At 36.2% G+C, this 20,149-nt stretch overlaps 1 protein-coding gene across 1 annotated transcript in view; it reads right to left on the bottom strand.

The window, feature by feature from the left end:
- kirrel3b (kirre like nephrin family adhesion molecule 3b) overlaps window positions 1–20,149 on the bottom strand; it is a 269,275-nt gene that overhangs the window by 33,134 nt on the left and 215,992 nt on the right. The window contains exon 6 of the mRNA XM_052097058.1: window positions 7,802–7,907. Within this exon, the coding sequence (XP_051953018.1) occupies window positions 7,802–7,907 (106 nt within the window). The remainder of the gene's footprint in view (window positions 1–7,801; window positions 7,908–20,149) is intronic.

The raw sequence follows: 20,149 nt of genomic DNA, 5'->3' as shown, positions 1-20,149 counted from the left end.
CAAAAAAATCTGCAAATTTTAAAGTTTATTTCTTGTGCCTATATTTCAAAAACTGTATTTTAAAATGCATGAACTAAACCCATTCAGTTCCACTGTAAGTGCAACGCAATTTTTGAACAATTTCTTTTTTCTTTTTTTTTTTTTAATTAATGAAGGCAAACTGGTCTCATAGTGAAAACCTGATATTTGATGATATCCACACACTTTTCCTCAAAAACATCTTTTGAAAACAATACATTTTAATGCTTTTATTACAGACACACCTACATGTATTCCAACACGGACAGCTTGTGCTGTAGCTCACCTGATAGGGCATTGGTTAGAGAGGTATTTTTATTTAATTATTTTTTTTATATCTAAAATTCACCTTAAAACCTTGTCTGAATAAGTTTTGGCATCCCCCAGATGGACATTTCACTGGAAACACATTAATTGCAAAAATGTTGTCATTGTTGCGTAAATTTCAAGAAACCAGCCTGATGTTTGAAGACTAAAATGAAGACTAACTTAACATATAATATATAACTTCTATGTAAGTCTTTTTTTTTATTTCCAATATTTTTATTAAAGAAAAAAAGGCATAGTTCCTGTCACATTTATACAATACAATTAACATTTTTTGTTTTAGATATATATAAATATATATATTTTCCATTTGTGGAAAAACTTGTCAGTACACCCCCTCAACGTGTATTTTATTTTATTGAGTTTAAAAAAAAAAACATTGTGTCCCTAAGCCACTGGGAGATGGATGGATATTTAGCAGAGTTCCAGTTCAACAGTAAGGAACGTCATGCTATTAAGGATGTGAAAGCTATAATATCCTTTTGTATAGTGCTTAATGGAACTGAGGCATCAGGAATCCTGAATATAGCAATCAATGGACAAGGTTTTAGATCTACTCTGTGAATAGAGGACATAAAAGTAAAGAAACCAGTCCAAAAACCATACAGATCAGGGCAAAGGAAAAACATGTGACTAAGATGATACGAAGAGCCATGGCATTTATCATATTTGTCTTCCACTTCTGGATATATTACAGAAAGTCTCAACTTAGACCAATGGACCATATGTAAAACTTCCAAAACAAGCACAAGACATGGTAGACTGTATCCTATCTGAAGCATGTTCCCAAAACTCTTCACTTATTTGTACTCCTAATTCCATTTCCCATGCATAATTATTTTTGGTACTCGACTGACTGCTTTAAGCCATAATAAAGTCATATATCTTTGAAATTATTCCTTTATGATGTGGATTATATGAGAGAAAGCTCTCCCAAGGCTGTTCTGGAGATGCAGAGGGGAAATCAGGGAAACATTTAGAAAAAAAAAATTGAATTTGAAAATAGTGTTACAGGGAGGTTATAAGTAGATGACAAGTTGGCAAAATGATCAAAGACACCATCTACATAAAATTTTGGAATTGTTTAATGCCCTTGCCATACCACACTGAAAATGTTGAGTCCAAACATGATTGAGGAAATAAGTGGTTATTGCTTAAAGCACCCAAAGAGGATGCACTTAAACATTTTAAGCGCCATTTAATTGATACCAGATCTTAAGTGTGTTAAGGACAACTTGATTATCAGTATATAAAGAAAGTTTTGTAAATAACTTTCAGAGAAAGATGAGGAAAAGGAAGAGAAATATGGGAAAGATAATGAAGGCCATCATTATAATACAATTTCACTTTCTCTCCTATGTCTGTTAACTAAACAAACTAATAAATGTACTTTTTCCTGGCAAATTTAACTGGTGTGGCTCCATGACTTCACATCGGGTAAAAATATATAAATTTAAAGTCTTCAAAGTTGAAAGTTCTGTCGACTCAGCTTTAAATGCAATGAACCCGGAACAGTCCTTCAAAGGGATAGTTCACATACAAATTTAAATTAAGTCATTGTTTTCTCACCCCATTGTTGTTAGAAACCTGTATGACTTTCTTCTTTCTAAACACAACAGGAGAAATTGTCAAACAATGACATACAATGTCAAACTATGGTAACTACCTCTTCAAGCTATAAAAGCACTCAGTCTAATAAATTATTCAATGAGCCTCATGATTGTTCTGAAAGCATACAAAAATGTTTTGTGAGAAACAAGCCAAAATCTAATGTATAATTTAGTGAAACTGTTGTTGGAATGTCTGTCACCTCTTCTCCATTCTGAACCGGTGTGTGTGTGTGCGTGTTTTTGTGATTTACGAGGACAATTTTGTAAGTTACAAATTAGTAATTACAAGGGTATTATGCTATAAATGTGATTTATGAGGACATTTCTAGTGTCCCCATAATTCAAATCGCTTAAAAATCATACTAAACAATGTTTTATTGAAAATGTAAAAATGCAGAAGGTTTTCTGTGAGGGTTAGGTTTAGGGGTTGTGTTAGGTTTAGAGGATAGAATCTATAGTTTGTACAGTATAAAAGTCATTATGTCTATGGAAAGTCCTCATAATGAGAGGTACACCAACATGTGTGTATGTGTGTGTGTGTGTGTGTGTGTGTGTGTGTGTGTGAGAGAGAGAGAGAGAGAGAGAGAGCGAGAGAGAGAGAGAGAGAGAGAGAGAGAGCGAGATCTCTGCCTAAATAGAGTGAAGCCTCAACGAAAACATTTGGTAGGTGTAACTAGGGGCATGCACTGTATTTGTATCTGTATCTGTTATTATTATTACACATTTGGTTCTTACCAGACAAAGCTGAATTTGTAGGCTACATTAACTGTGGATTATGTTGTTAACTGTGGTTTTTCCCGGTATTTCTTATATTAATATCTGCATGAAACAGAATTTCCGTTTGTCTGTTCATGTATAACAACATTATTCTGAAGAAAGAAAGTGTCAAGCACATATTTTGGTAAGGACTTTAACATTGCGCTCAGGTTTAGGCTCTAAATGAATACATGGGAATCACGTGTGAATCGTGTGATACATTAACATAGACATTTCAAGAATTGGAAAGTGTGTATGATGTTGTATCTTAATGTTACACTTGATAAGCTCCAGACGCGCACAATTAGCAGAGACTGCAAACAGAGTCGAGACCGCACCCATCTGATCTGTCATCAAATTGTGCACATTTTCATTCATATTCACTTTAGAAATATTGGCAGCACAGATTCTTAAATTCTTTGTAATTTTGTAAAGGCTTATTTAAAATGTCGCATTATTCTTGTGCCTCTTGGATAATCAGTGATACGAATATTTTTCATATCATTCGGTTGAATCCGTTATTCATTTTTAAGTCAATATTAGTGAATTTCCAAACAAGATATTCGTCTTTGGGCACATCACTAGGTGTAACATTCTCGGCCAAAATCAAATAGATTTTATCCAGCTCATGAGATGCTGGCTTCAATATACTGTTATGAGAAATATTTTGGACTGGTGCCAGTTCACAGTGGATTGAGCTACTAAAGAATATGGGGTTAAAACAACACAGGGGTGAGACAACAATGACTGAATTTTAATTTTTGGGTGAACTATCATTTTAAGTGACATAAGTTGTATTCACACTTGTTTTTCCTTATTATTTTGATCAGTATTAGCTGTGATCCCTTACAACAAGTAGCACATATTTCCAAACAATTCAAATCCAATTTTTTCAAGAGCATGATTTGCTCAGGGTACAGTGATAGTGACACTCTATTTATGGATAGAGTTAATTGGTTCCCTTTACAGGCCTCTCATATCTTGAGGCAAGTCATGGAGTAAAGTCAAGTCATACATTTTAGTTTTACAGTCAAGCTCGTGTGGAATACTTATCACAAAACTAGTATTCTGACAGCGTAGTACTGAGACTATACAAAGAAAAGCAGAGCTGTGTGTTGCTTGTAAGCTCACTGGGTGACAGACTGGGAGGTTTGGCCAGCAGGAGAGACCCAAATGGTGGGTTAGCTTTGCCAGAGCTGAAGGAATCAGCCCTGCACTTTGAGAGAGCCAAAACATCCATGAGCAAATTGGATCCACTGGGCTTCAGCCAGGGTCTTCGAAATAAAACAAACATGACCTCCCAATGGAGACCCAGCAGAACGACTGTGCAAACTTTTGTAAACTGTGTAAAATTACTTATCTGGAATATAAGGGTAGTTTCAGGAGGATTTGAATGCTTGTCATGCCTGTAAGTCAATGCTCAAGTAAAGCTCAAAATATATTTATGCTCACTTTTTTTATTCCACACACAAATATTGCATGCCTATCATACCTATCGAAAAGTTCTCCCAGACACAAATATGCAATGTTTTGTTTCTGTTATCTTCTTTTATTGGTGAGCAAACAACAGCAACAAAGATTTTGATATATTTTATATATAATTTTTTTCCACTGGGGCAGATGACATTTCAATAATATCTCAGTGTTGTGGGACAGGAGATGATGATGATGGTCTTCTCCATCCCTCTCTTCAGCCCCAGTCTGATATCCAGCCACACACACTTTCAAGGTTACAATAAAGCGGCTGTTTACTCCATTATGACAAAATCATGACGTGGACTCATATTGCCGAATCTCACAGCCAGCAGGACAGATGCCCAGAGTTTAATTTTCTGTTTTGAGATATCGGCTGCATCTGTTGCTTTTGGTTAGTTTTCTCTGTGCTGTTCCATGGTTTATGAATCATGGCTGGCTGCATCTGGAAGTCACTGGGGAGCGCGATCATGGAAAACAAACAACGGAACCACCTGTATCTGTGCGCACATCAAAAGCTCAGTGAGCAAAGCGAGCAGCCCACCATGAAAACCTCTTCATCAACTATCTCAGAGACATCACAACAGAGACATGCAACAAGGCTTAACTTTTCCCAAAACACTGACAACTAACAAGCACAATGGCTCAAACATAATGGTTATGGGAATAATTACGAAGTACATTTGCTAATTTGTTGGATGAATCAAAGGGCGCGTTCAATTTAATAAAGATGCGGTCACACTAGACTTTAGGAGTCTCCTTGGAATTAGAATTTGTCTTTTGTGGCATTTATTCCATGTATTATAGCTTTTAAATAATCTATACTGTGTGCAATGTTGGGAAGATCGCTTATGAAATGTAATATGTTATTAATAACATATTGAACATGATCACACTGGAAATCGACAAAATTCGGCAGAATTACTGACAAGCTCCATGGGTTCTGGTCAACATGAAAACGTGGGTAGTCGACATGTTGTTTACGAGAGTTCCTGTACCCTTGGATCAGCCACTTTATGCGGACTCACAAGCACCATCTCCCTATCCTACTCTAAAATTGCATTTTTACTCCACTGGCAATTGAGTGTAGGGTTGACGATTGGGTTAGAGGTTAGAGTTAATAAAATATGCATTCCTGATGACCACATTACATAATGTACAACAGAAAATATGACTTGCTTTTGACACCACTCTGTGGCCATTTCAACTAGAAACTGGAGCTCACACATGCCCAGGTTTTCAACAATATGCCCAAACAAAAATAGCATATAAATTCATTTAAATTTTATGTAATGACACAAACAGCCTTACACAAAACATTTTTACAAAGAATTTTAATCTGTAATTTTAAGTGTATTAGGACTAATTAAAGGGATTTTATTTACACCTAAATCAAAATTCTGTCATAATTTGCTCACCCTTATTTTAATCCAAATGTCCATTTGCATGTGTATGAATGGAAGTAAATAGATCACAAAGCCTAGTGTTACCAAACCCAGATACTTTTATTTGGGAGTCAAACCCACACATTTGCTGCCTCCCATTTTATAAAATGAACCAGACCGGCAATGATCCATCTCAATGCACCTGATTCTGAGTACTTACCACTCCTAACCACGTCACATCATCTAGGTACCTCAATAAAAGCATTTCTACATTTTAGTCTCTCAATCAATCGCCTTCAAAATTGTTAATGTCAGGAACATTTCAAAACACAATGGCCCCTCAGTCCTCGTAGGAAGCATATCATTAATTCAAACTCAGGCTCTGATATTTTTATTGCTTGACCACAGTGAAAATCATTAAGGCAATTGTCAATCAAAAGATTTATTAAATTCACTAGTGAGATGCCACTAAATTCACCAAGATCAGTGTCGGCATTCGCTACAGGACCTGCAGCAATTGTATCACTGTCCTAGGATTGATAGCATTTGTACATTCTGGAGTGGCCGTCATTGAGAACTTCTCTAATCTGATTTGAACAGACAGTGTAGTAATGTCCATTAAATAAAATGGCCGTTCCATGATACTAAATGTGTTTTACAGCTTTATCTGCAGTTCCTCTCTCTCTCTTTATCTCTTTATCTCTCTCTCTCTCTCTCTCTCTCTCTCTCTCTCTCCTTGTTTCTTGTTTTATATAGGCATACTCCTCCTGCAGGTGTGGTACAACGTTGCAGACCTCACAGGTACAAAGGTTCAAAGAAATATCTAAGATAAATTACATAGTTTCAAGGAAATATATGCATGTTAAATTGCCTACTGTATAAATCTAATAATAAAAACCACTGACTCACAGATAAGAGTGATAGTATTAATTTGAAGCTTCTGACCAAAAATGTCCAGTACTTTAAATACATCTAAAGAACAATAAAGTTTATACTAAATAAACACTGCATACTGTTATTTACTCTGTCCTTTGTAATACAATCTTTGGCAGCTACATATCCTAATGTGTATCCATAAAATGCATAGCAGTGTAGGTGAAATGAACAAGGTACAGAAACATGGCAATGTAACATGAGGTCTTTCAAAGACAATACATTGTTTAAATATTTCTTGCCAGTCTTGGGACAATTTACACTTATTTCAAGGCATTGTTATGCCATTCTTTGTGTTTTGTGCTTCTAAATTGAACACTGTGCCATTGTTCTTTTGAGTGCCCAGACAATTCAGAAACTGGTCATCCCATTGTTTAAGTCTGATACTCAGCTGCAAAACAAAAATGCCCAATGTACTCTTCATACTGCCGAGGCAGAAGCTAAGATCTACTCCAAACTGATTGGAAATCAAACACGGGCATGTCTGATTTCAGTATCTGTCATTTCAAAAAGGCAAAATCTATCACACAAAAACAACTTTGTGTGCTCACCTGCAACTGTTTTGTGCATCCGTTCCATTCCACAATATATCTAGATTCATTGTTGTGCAATTCCCTTCCTATTGATTTTACTGCTCTTTTTCTCAGTTTTAAAGCCCACACAGAAAAGCAAGTTCTAACAAATCGGCTCACTATTGGCCCTCCTCCGCAAGGCCGATGCTACACCTGAAGGAAATAAATAACTTGAATTTCATCCTAATTCTCATCTGTTTGGAGAGGACAGGGAACATTATTCTTGGATATTGGATCAGTGTGTCAGAAAGACACATCTTTCCTTTGATTTGAATGCCCGATGTGGCACCATACTCAGTTCTAAAACAAATAACAAATAAATGCCAGAACTTTCACAGTGAGGTGCCAGTCAAGTGATAAATATGAATCACAGTTAGTTCAGTCTAATCATCCTCCAAAGATTCATGATTACTATGGACCTCTAGAGATGTACTTAATGTTTTGGTCGTAAAGGAATAGTTGACAGGAAAAAAGGAAAAGAAAGAAAACAAATCTGTGATCATGTTTTCACCCTTTTAAACTCAAAAGCTTTTTTTTTTTTTTTTTTAAATGTCCTTAATAATAATGTACATTTCTGCTTATTCCTCATACAAAGCTTTTGCATGGCATCAGAAGACAGAATATAGCACAGGATTCATACAGACCACTTTGTAGATACGTTTATGGTTATGTCACACAACATTGAAAAAACATGAGGGTGAATAAATGAAGATATCATTTACATTACCTATATTGGGTGACTGGTGGATTTGCTTTAGCTGAGCAATGAAATTTTACAAGGTTTCCCTCCAAAACTGGTTGAGGCTCCACAGATAGATTAACCAAAGGTAAGTCTGCAGGAAGACAAACACAAAACAGGGAAGTTAATCATTTAATTCTCAGTCAAAATGACATTTTACCCATTTGGTGAAGATGCACTTCCAATATTATCATACCAAGTGATCAGGTAAAAGCATAGAAAATAATAAGTGTTTAAACTCTTCAAGCGTCATCAAATTACTTTAAAATCAGGGAACAAATCACAATAACTAAAGCACTGTATGCAGACTGATTAGTAGGTATAAAAAAGTATACTTTTTATATTTCATCTTAATTGGAACAGTGATTTAATCAAAAAGTATTCCAGTACAATTAAAACTGCAAAAGAACACAACATAATTGCATTTAAACAGGGATATTTATAACACACACAATATTTGTACAATCATTTGTGCTTTTTAATTACCTGACTAAATATGTTGCATATTTAAGTCTTTCTCTAACCAAAGTACATAACATTATTGTATCAATGAGAAATAACACAATTTGAGACAACATCTATAATACTAATGTCAGTGAAGTAAGTGTGCAAAACCAAGGTTTTAATATAGGTAAGACACAGAATAATTAAATCTAGGGTTAGGAGGGTTACTTTTAATATGTAAGACGTTACAAATACTGATTACTTGTAATAAGTAATTGTAATAAGTAACTTAATCCAACCTCAACATTAAAATAATGTAATCAAATTACTTCTAGTTACTTTTTGATTGCTTCAATATCCAATATGTTGTCACGAACCCCGCTCCCTCGCTCCGCCCCCTTGAGCTCGTACGCTCTTTCTCCTCCCTCGGGCTTCCACGCAATTTTGCTCATTCGAGCTTGCACGCTCATTTTTGCTCCTACGAGCTTACATGCTCGTAGACTATCTCCTCCCCCGGGCACACATGCACTGCGCGAGTGTACTCGCTCGCTTCCCGCTCTCATCCAGAACATTAGTTTCACCTGCACTCGTCCCAATCACCACGTCATTGTTTACACCTGCACTCGCGTCATCTGCACTCCTGTTCATTGTTTACACCTGCACTCGTCACTATATATTCCACACGCATTCGTTTCTCCAGTGTTGGTTATTGTATTTAGTTTCCCGTGTCCTTGCCCCCCGCTAGTCTCGCCTAGTTCTGATACTCCTCTTGTTTTCCTCTTAGCTTGCCAGCTCCTCGTACCCCTAGTACCCCTGTCTACTCCCTTTGTAGTTTACCCGCCTCTCGATCCTGTTTACCCCGGCTTTGACCCTCGCTCCCCTCGACTACTCTCCCGGATTTGCCCACCTTTACTCTCTTTGATTCCCCGGCTTTTGACCCTACGCTTCCCTCGACAACTCTTCACTGGATTTGCCCTTGTTTTGTACTGTTGCCTGCTTTGCTTTTATTTAATAAAGCAGTTTTTTCCCGACATTGTGACTGTCTCAACTTGTGTTCGCTACATATGTGTATAAAGTCAAGAGAAAAGCAACATGTTCTCGAAGACTTTTAATCATGCCTTCTGTATGCAAACAAACCGTGTTTGAGTAATGTAGCTATTATTATATATAACACAAAAACATGAAAAACAGAGAATGTTGAAATGTAGAACAACTCCATATTTTAACCAAATCAGGTGAGTCCTCTATTTATTACAGAAAATTGTTTATTTTTGTGGAAATTCCGACATACCTGTCAAAATGAAACATTACAGTACAGTGCAATTTAGACAATTTAGACCTTCCAGCTGTGAAGATGCAGTGATTTTTCAAAGACCCAACATATAATTTAAAGAAGCATTTAAAGGTAAGACCCACACGGAAATCAGTCATAAGTCTTCCCTAATTTCGCCGTCTGACCATCTGTTGATCGTTTTTGCGGGAGCAGGAATAGAAGCGGAGAAACTAAGTTGAAACTCTAAAATTGTTCTCTGAAATGCATTCATGTTGTGATAACAACAGTTATTGGGAGAGCATTTCTCTTTTTTTTCCAGATACACATGAAAACCAAATTAACTGTTCTTAGTGGGAAAGTGCAGTGGATAATATATCTGATTGTGATACTTGTTTTATATGTATTTGAAGAACAGTTCTAAAGTATGGGTGAGGGAGAAATACTGGCAAATGTAACATTTTAAAACTCATATAAAGCAGGAATAAGTAAATCAAGACACTGAAATGGTTTAAATCTATTCCAATATATTCTTTAAAACAATATTCTATTTATGTATTTAATTATTATTATTAATTGTCATTAAACTCCTCCTTAAACATAAACATAGAATCACCCATACATGTTAGCTGGCTGATGATGTTTGACTGTTGATCATGAGCAAGCAGGACAGACACTGGAGGCACTGCATTAATAATAATGATGATGATGAAGACGAAGAAGATAGCCTGTGATCTAACTATGGCAGTCGGAAGTTAATGAATGGCCAGTGCCAATTAGTCCACATGCTAATTGCAATACATGGCAGAATTTAGTATATCCTATCAGGTTTTTTTAATGTTAACAAAGACATAATTCAGTGCATCTGTTCTAACTGTATTTGCTTGATGAGCAAATAATCATATTTCTCCAGTGGCCATTGCGATGAAACTGCCCTTAATGGTTTGAACTCGTTTGGCTTGAGAGCGCATTGTTGATATGAGACAGATGTTAATTGCACATGAGATAATAAGTGGTGCCAGATTCACGTGAGTCACAAGAGAGAACCAGAAGAGATCTGGAGTGCGCATCTTATCATATCTGTATTTTGTTCTAAAGCAAGCAGTGATCTTTATAATTTTATTTCAGGTGGATCTTTTTTTGTTTTTGTTATAAATTAAACATGGTAATCGTGGGAAATCCCAGTTTTCACCAAATGTAACTGAAATCATAATACGTTGACTTTGTATGAAACTGTAACAGATTACAGTTGCACAATCTTTGTATAATGATTACATAAGGCCGTTACAAGTATTCCGTTACTCCTCAAGCCTGATTAAATCAGATTTGAAAAGTCTTGTATTTTATGACTTATGGAACTCGGTGGCCACAAATGTTTATTTTAAATTACAAAAATGTAAAAAATGAAATAGAATTATGAATAATTAAAACATCCATCATTTTTATGTTTTAAAGCCTGATTTAGCATACTTAAAGTGGTAGTTCACCCAAAAATGAAAATTCTCTCATTATTTTCATTATTATCACTGGGGTTTATTTATTTATTAGGGTAAAAACAGACTTAAAAACTGACCTGTTTCTCACCCACACCTTATCAGAAGATATGGATTTAAGCACTTGAGTATTGTGGATTACTTTAAAGCTGAAGTTATGTGCTTTTTGGAGCTTAAAATGTTGGCACCCATTCACTTGCATAGTTTGGACCTACAGATATGAGATATTCTTCTAAAAATCCTAGTTTGTGTTCTGCAGAAAAAAAGAAAGTCATACATATCTGGAACGGCATGAGGATGAGTCATTGATGAAAGAATTTTCATTTTTGGGTGAACACACATTCTCTCAATTGGAGACAGGTCAGGACTGCAGGCAGGCCAATCTAGCACAACACTCTCTGCTCACACAGCCATGCACTTGTAATCCGGGCAGTATGTGGTTTGCAGTTGTCCTGCTGGAAAATGCAGGGACATCCCTGGAAAAGATGGTGCTGGATGGCAGTATATGTTGCTCCAAAATATTACATATCTGTCTGCATTCATGGTGTTCTCACAGATGTGCAAGTTACCCATGCATGGGCACTGACACGCCCCTTGCCCATACAGACACTGGCTTTTGGACCTGATGATAATAATAGCTTGGATGGTACTTTTCCTCTTTGGCCCGGATAACACGACGGCTGTGTTTTTCAAAAGCTTTTTGAAATGTGGACTCTTCAGACAATAAGCACAGTTCCACTGTGCTACTTTCCATTTAAGATGAGACCAAGCCTAGATAAATCTGCAGTGCTTATGGACAGTGTTGATTTAGGGCTTCTGCTTTGCATAGTAAAGTCTTAACTTGCAACTGTGGACGCAGTGGCGAGTGGTGTTTACTAACAAAGGTTTACAAAAGTTATCCCAAGCCCATGTTCATGATATCCATTACGGATGAATACCATTAAGACATCTGAGGGATCATAGATCACACACATTCAGAATAGTTTTCGTCTTGCCCTTAAAGCATCTAGATTTAACCAAATGCCTTGAATCTTTTAAGTATATTGTGCACGGTTGAGGGTGAAATGCCCAAAATCCATCCAATTTGTCAGTTGCAAACATTGTTCTCAAAGTGCTATTTGATGACGCATTTGTTGGCAAATTGACAATTCTTGAAGGACTAGGCTGTTTTTGGAAGCTCCTTATATAGTACTATGTCACAATTGCCTCACCTGTTTAACACCTCCTGTTTCACATCACCTTGTTATTACAACTCGTCAAATTGTTATTATTGTTAAATTGCCAGCTCACCTTTTTTTGGAGCATGTTGCAATCATCTGATTTTAAATTATTGTACATTTTCAAAACAATAATGACAATCGCAAGGTAAACGTGTAGTTACCAATGTGCAGTTGTAGTGCTTTCAATATAGCAAAGGCCAAATACATCACTCCTTTTTGTTTTTATTAGCATTTTTCATAGTGTCCCAACATTTTGGGAATTAGGGTTGCAATACACATCAGCAACTTAGCATCTATGTGAGATTGGAGAAAATGGGTATTACAATAGCAGAGTAGAGAGAGAAAGATAAACTGGATCTTGTGCCAGCCATGCATTTGGGAGCCAGCTCTTTTACATCCATGTTTTCTGTGGCCTATTACATTAATGCAATACTAATTTGTTCTGTGATGGCACTGCTGTATTCCAACACCAAGATCAGTGGACCAAAAGAAAATTAAGACTGACTCAACTGTATTCTCATCGGGGCACTACTGCTGCTGTTTGTTTGTGAGTGTGTGCATGCATGCGTGTGTGTGCATATGCCTCCGCTGAAGAATAGTATTAGAACATGTGCCCCGCAGCAGCACAGCTGGGCAAAGTGGAATCCCTGTGGGTGGTACAGGTGTTGCCCTATACCTCATCTGCCTTTGACCACAAACACATACACACACACACACACACACACACACACACACACACACACACACACACACACACACACACACACCTTAGCCAGGTTTCATAGCACCAAACGCATTCCTGAGCCCATGGGACATCCTGATGTAAAAACAACAGGCAAACTGATTTGTGCTGTATGCTGCCTGGTTACCAGCAGGTAACATTTAATGCATTTGCTTTAGCTAATTGGGCATGCAGTGGGTGAGCAGATATAGGTTGATGAAGATTATAAGATGGATTGTTCAGACACTGATTCTGATCGGACATATTCAAACTTACCTCAAATTTAATTCTCTGTCTGCTCTTATGAATGTAACATATCATAAGAAAGTGTTTCACCGCTGTTCAAAACCCCCTAGGGGCCTTGTACCCCAAGTGAGGGAGCCTTTTATCCAAAGTGTGTGATATAAGGCTCCCTCACCACCTTTTTTAAAAACTGATTTTCAATAGAAACAACCTTCCACTATTATTTCTTTTCACACAAATTATATTGCTCCATCAATTTTTTAAAAAGTTAATCTTTTTATTATAATTTTTTTACCTGATACATTTTGTGACCACATTATTTTTAATATGTCTGAAAATCTGCAGAATTTAATAAAATATATATAAACTATTTATGTAAATTAGAGTTAAGACATCTCTTAGAATATCTGAAGGCAAACAAAACAAAATAATGTTTCCCCCTTTACAAGAGCATTGGAATAGAAATGATAGAATATACAGAATATATATAATATATACAAGTGAAAAACTGATAGCTTTGCCCATAATTCAAAGTGGTCCAGGCTGTAAAGTCCTTGATTTAACTTTTTTTTATTTATAAGAATTGCCACAGATTTGACCATGGATGTTTCTACAGTTAGTGTTACTACAGTAATGGCACACACAATATACTGTATATGTTCCCGTCTTTTTATCATCAGCACTGTGTCGGGTCTGTCAGGCCCAATGAGATGTTTGACATTCTCCATAATGTTTCAAAGTAGAGAATTTTCAGTTTGATTCAGCTTTTGTGGTCTCTACCAAGCTGTTTAGCGGTCTACAGGATCCAGTCAAGCCTGGTTTAGGACACGTACAGTGCAAGGATGTATGGATGGGAAGTGCATTTTGCACTTAAAAGAGCTTTTGGGATAAACCACTGAACTTCTTAACGTAGATTCCACAAACTAGATCATATTTTATTAACAAGAAAGACTAAAAGCTGTTTTTATTTTAGCTAACCGGTGCGAAATAGACATTTATAACAAAATCATGCAGGAAAAGTCTTGGGTGTTCTGCTGGGACCCCTTTCTGTCTAGAGCCCTTAGAATCGTCCCAACCTAAATAACCCCCCACGCATCCGCATCCCCGCCTGTGAATGCACATCATATATGAAAATGGCAAGATGAGATGTTGCAGCCTACAGCTAGGCTAAAGAACTATATTAATTGGAAGAAGATTAGTTTATTCCAATTAGCCCATATGTAATGTTTTGTTGAAAATCTGTGCTTTTTTATCAGATTACGGTTTCTGCCAATAAAAAAATAAATAATAAATACCCCACTCGAGGCTATGCATTAAACAGATTTTAAGCAGTGGTTGGGGGAATAAATAACTAAAAGAAGTGACACTTCTTACTTTAACTACTAACTGCCTTTTCCAGTCGAATGACAGTAGTTCAACTATTTTCAAATTAGTTCACTTTCCGAAACTGTCAAGTTTTGTAGAGTTTAGTCAAGTTGTTAACTAAACTGAGATAATTGTTCTTACAATTGCTAGAAAAATATGGCCCCAATTAAATTATATATTATATCAATATACATTATATTTAAAAAATAAATTTCATTAACTTAATAGAGTGTAACCATGCCTGCCCACTTTTTCAGACATCTTGGTTCCAAAGTATTTTTCTCATTTGTTTATTTTTTCTATAGCAATTTCATAAAAGCTTTCATAAAAGTGTTCTAAGCCATGAACCAAACAAATCAGCTTCAAAGCTTATATTTTCTGTAAGGCCATATCCTTAACATATTTCTAAAGAGAATGAAGAGAATATCAGAGGCATAAAACCTTGATTAACAACCTTCACGGTTGTTCACGGTAGGTCTGTCTTTAAAGGTTTATAATATATTGGTAAAAATCAATTCAACTATGGAGAAAATGAATGTGATTTTACTCCTGGAACCATAATGTTGCACTCTATTAGTTTCAATGTATTTAGCTCATTTTTGTAGGCAGCAACAACTTTTTTGAAGAGTAGCATGACTACTTTAACTACTTTCAATTTATAGATTCTTGTAGCTTGTGAAACAAGTTTCAAAATATCTGCCCCAGCATTAAAATTATTGTATTGCAAATCCTCTCATGGCCTTTTGCTTTATTTTATTTCCAATTTATTGATGTTAAAATATATTTGGTCTCTTAGCTGATTGGAAGCATATATTGATTGTTTTTGGTGTCAGTTCAAATCCTTAGAGAGTGACCCTTTAGGGAGAAAAGAGCCATGAAAAGTTTCTTCTAATTATGATAAAACTGATGAGCTTTATATATTAAAAAATGAAATTAGCACCATTAGCAATGTCCATGCTTGGAAGGCGGGTTGGCAGGAGCACGAAAAAACCCTAGTGACCCTCCAATTCTATCAGCTGACAGTGTCTTAATAAAGAAGTCTGTTTGTCACTTTGATGTATTAATGCATGAGTTGAATCTCACCGGCCCGAGACGCATGCGACAGGCCATCAATATGCAGCTCCACTATTTCCTCTGCTTCATCAACAGAGAGAGCACGAAGGATGAAGGTTCGCAATTCCACTGCAACAATGACAGCCAAAACAATGGGATTGGAGGAGAGGGACAATCTCGAAAAAAAAATGAAATTATATAAAATAGGGGAGGGGGGGTTGCTGGTTGGACAGTAGTAAGCTGACAGCTTTTGATCGGAGGTTCAAAGCAAAGAGCAGATGGTGCATTTGAACAGTCGGCCAACTTCCCTTGAGTTGAGTGGAAGGTGCCAAAGAAAATGACTTCTCTCCATTTCTTAAAACGTTATTTCCATTCTCTCTGGGTCAAAGTGGCCAGCTGTTCTCTGAGTGATGAAGGCCTGTTGTCCATGGGGGGAGGGTGGTATAATCTCTTTATAACTCAACTGAATCTATGCCACAGAACAGACACAGAGATCTCACATCAAGTTTTGTACTATCCACACACAATAAATGCATATTTATACCGGAGCTTGTTGTCACACTTTTTACTCAAGCGAATATTTTTCAGGGTTGTTTATTTTTGAAAGTGGAGTTCTGTATATGTGCATAACAGCCATGAAAGTCTTAGCTACAAAAAAAGCTTTGAACCTTACCACAATTATTGCTCAGGCGTAAAGAAAGCAGGGCATGTTGTCACATTATGGTGCGAATTCACCAAATAGTTGCCCCATGCTATCAGTGCTGAAAATGTGCTACTTCCACGGACACCCACCATCCACCCCTACCACTTAACCTAACTCTCAGCCTAACCTAACAAAAATGACTATTATTTTACTACAGTAATCATAGTATCACCATGGTATTTTAAGACAAAGGTGCTGGAAAGTCTGAACTCAGTGGGCACACCCCCCAAGAAAAAAAGAAAAGGCCAGAGAAAATCAACATAACTGAGAAATTTAGCACACCAGAATTCTCGCAAAGATATCATCTCCATCTCAAAGATACCAACTGAGTGTGAAAAGACTCATTGTTGTCTTTCCACTTCTGTTCACTCCCCTGTAAATTTGAGGTCTACTAATTATTGGAGTCAGATTAAATTAAACAAGTTAGAGTCAAAGTGATACTAAATTTAAACAACAATAATGACCATAAACATTTCCACAATCAGTGCTTATAAAAGAGAGAACAACGCAGAGACCTTCAGCCATCCTATTGGAATTCATCCTCGGACCAGTAGACTTACAGCATTTTGTAGTAAAATCATAGTAACCACAAAAGTAAACATGGTTACTACAGTATATTAACACCATATTACTATAATAACACCATGTTTAATTGGATAAAACTATGGCTTCTGCCAAAAAACATGGTTACTACAATATTATATAGTAAAACCAATTTTACTCCCGGACCATTACAATGATCAAATCACTGCAACTTTTATATTAATTGTATTTATTAGTATTATAAGTAGTATTAAATGAAATATTAATAGTGGAGACAAAAAAAGGATGTGTAGGACAAAAGGGGGAATCAAACAAAAAAGCACATCCACACGTCTTTACACATAACACTATTGCAGTGACACTTGAGGGTGCAGTTTGTCTTTGTTTCCACCAGGTATTAGAGACAGTGTTGGGGGTAACACGTTACACGTGCATTACATAATCAGATAACTATTTCGAGTAACAAGTAACACAGTTTTTTTAATATTTTAGACCATAATATCAGAGTTACTTTTTAAATAAAGTAGCGCGTTGCTTTTGTACACCTCTACTTTCCCTGTTTTGCAAGATATTATGAGCAAAAGTGTGCAAAGTTCAGGGAGGAGACATACTGCATGATAGGCATTGTAGTTCTATAGAGTGTGATGCCAGAGACTATTTAGCAGAGACGAGTCACTTCTATTTAAATGAATGGAAAAATTGGAAAGCTAAACCAAGAAGCTTTTGCACCCAACAGTCAATTAATGTAGAAAGGAAGACCCACCATGTAGGTAAAGAGCCAGTCACCTTTTAGATATAGATATTGCCTGTCAATCAACTCTCTAAAGCGCATTAACTATACAAGCTGGGAAAATTGCATGTTTTTAATATGAGGTCAACGTTCAGTTGAGTGAAACGCGATTGATTCATGTGTTAATATGCACTGCATTAAACAATCTGTAAATACGATTAGGCAGAGGGATTATAAGACTAGTCTTCCACTGGCCATAGCATAATACACAGGGTGAAATACTTGCTCAATTCACTGATTTATGTTGCTGAACTGCTCCGTGTTACAGCTTCCTGTAACTGGGAGAATGGGATAAGAAAAGCTGACTCTGGATCAGTGGCTCCGAGCAACGTTCTACATCGATTGTGTATGCAGAGAAAATGTATTAGTTTCTAAAAAGATTCAACATTTATGTATTATATATTTTTATAATAAACAAATAGTTTGATTCATGAAACAAACCATTTTTATAACATTTTGAAGCATTAAAATCAATTCCATTCAAGTTGTATCAACATGTGTCTTTGAAATTGTGTGCAATCAAGCAGTGGCGCCTGTACGCACCATGGTTCAACTCGAACATTTTTGGCTGGCATTCCTCACTGAATTTTATCCTGACTTATGAAAAACATCTTAAGTTGACTCTGACATTGTTGATAGGCACAGCACATGATGACATATATGATGCAGGTTGGACTTTGCTGCTTTAGGTTCAAGTGCTGGATTTTTCTGCTTTAGGTAAGACACTGGTTATACTTCATTATTCATATTGGCTGCCATGTTGATGGAAAAACAAATCATGCACTTTCATGTTATTGATTCATTATTATAAATATGACGTGAATACCTACTTTCTAAATATCTGTTTGTTTACTATGTTGTTTTGACATGAGTTTTGTACAGTAGCTAGCATAACCTGTAATGTCTGTTGTATACAATGCATGACTTATTTGTATGAAAATGCATAGCATAGCAGAAGAGAAAGAAAAAAAAAGTAATGCAAAAAGTAATGCAAAAGTAACATAAAACTTTACTTTCTGTAAAAATTTACTTTTTAATTAATTAAGTAACTTTTTTTAAGGAACACAACGCAATATTCTAATGAGTTACTTTTAAAAGCAACGTTACTCAACACTGATTAGAGTGCAAATAGCCGCACTGTGTGGCAAGTGCTATTTACACTGCAAATAGTCACTCCATTAAATGAAGCCATTGTCATAGCTTTCTGCACAAACACACTTCCTTTATATGTACATTAGGCTTATTACAGATTACGCTTCATTCACACAAAATGTCTGGTGCAATTTATGTTGTGCTAATACCACTAGATGAACGCTGGTGGTTACATTTATTTTATTTTAAAAAGATGTTTATGTCTTTTTTATCGATTATATTATATTCATCATATAAATGATCAAATGAAGCAGAAGAGCATTATTTCCTGGTGTATATCCATACGTGCGGTGTAGTCAAGTGCACTTTTGTCATGTTAATGAGATGATTATGTCTGGATCACAGTAGTCAGCGAGACTGTTCAGTGTTCAATCCTGCTAACGTTTTCAGATCAGCCCACAAGATCAGAATTGTGCATGCAAGTTTTGTGCATTTCTGAGCAAAAACAATCATTTTGTTTTTATGACCAATTTCAACCCTTTCTCTTTGCAAAGTCTGCATCATTGTGACAGGTTAACAAAGCAGTCTGCATTGAAATGTGCCATTAAAACTGTTAAAAGTACAATTTACTTTTTGATTTATTCATTTTGCAAACTGCTAAACTTTTAAACAGGAAGAAATAGTCTAAAAACATGTTTAAAATGATGTACACTCACATGAGATGAAGACTCTAGTCATCAGTCAAAGCTGCGTTATTTTTACATATGGTGCTGGGTGCACATTCATGAGCGCAGCCATGTTGAGATCACATAACAAGCTGAATATTACTCAATTTATCTGAAATCTAACTGGATGCTTTGAATCATAAACAAAATCATGGCTGAATGCAAATGGCATATTTCTAAGGGTGATTTCACACTTGTAGTTTGGTTCTCTTGGTTCTCTTGGTCCGGACCAAAAAAGAAAATTATACATTTTGTCCTGGTTCGCGTAGCGTTTATACTGTCATTTTTAACACCGAACATAAAGATACAAAACAATAGGCATAAGGATTAGGTCACAAGCTGATTGGACATCTTTTATGACATTTATTTTGCGACGGAACTTGCTGAACATCCAAAACAATGCTGGCTGCTGGGCTAAATGCGCTCGTTGGATTTATGTATATATGGTAGTATTTTCAAAAACTGAAATCAAACGAAGAGCTAATAAAATGTGTGAAAACAGTGCCAGGAATTCCTCCGTTGCACACACAAACAAAGATATGCTGCAAGGACGGCGGTTCCGATGCCTTTACCGAACTGTAATGGCAACATAGCTCCTATGATGAGAAGAATCAGGTATGCTTGAGGTCAGTAAGGCTAATTACTTCCTGTTATTGGTCCGTTTAGACGTTCAT

The sequence above is a fragment of the Xyrauchen texanus genome, chromosome 29 (genome assembly GCF_025860055.1).
Source record: "Xyrauchen texanus isolate HMW12.3.18 chromosome 29, RBS_HiC_50CHRs, whole genome shotgun sequence".
In the NCBI taxonomy this organism is placed as follows: Eukaryota; Metazoa; Chordata; class Actinopteri; order Cypriniformes; family Catostomidae; genus Xyrauchen; species Xyrauchen texanus.
This window is presented reverse-complemented; position numbering and strand designations above follow the sequence as displayed.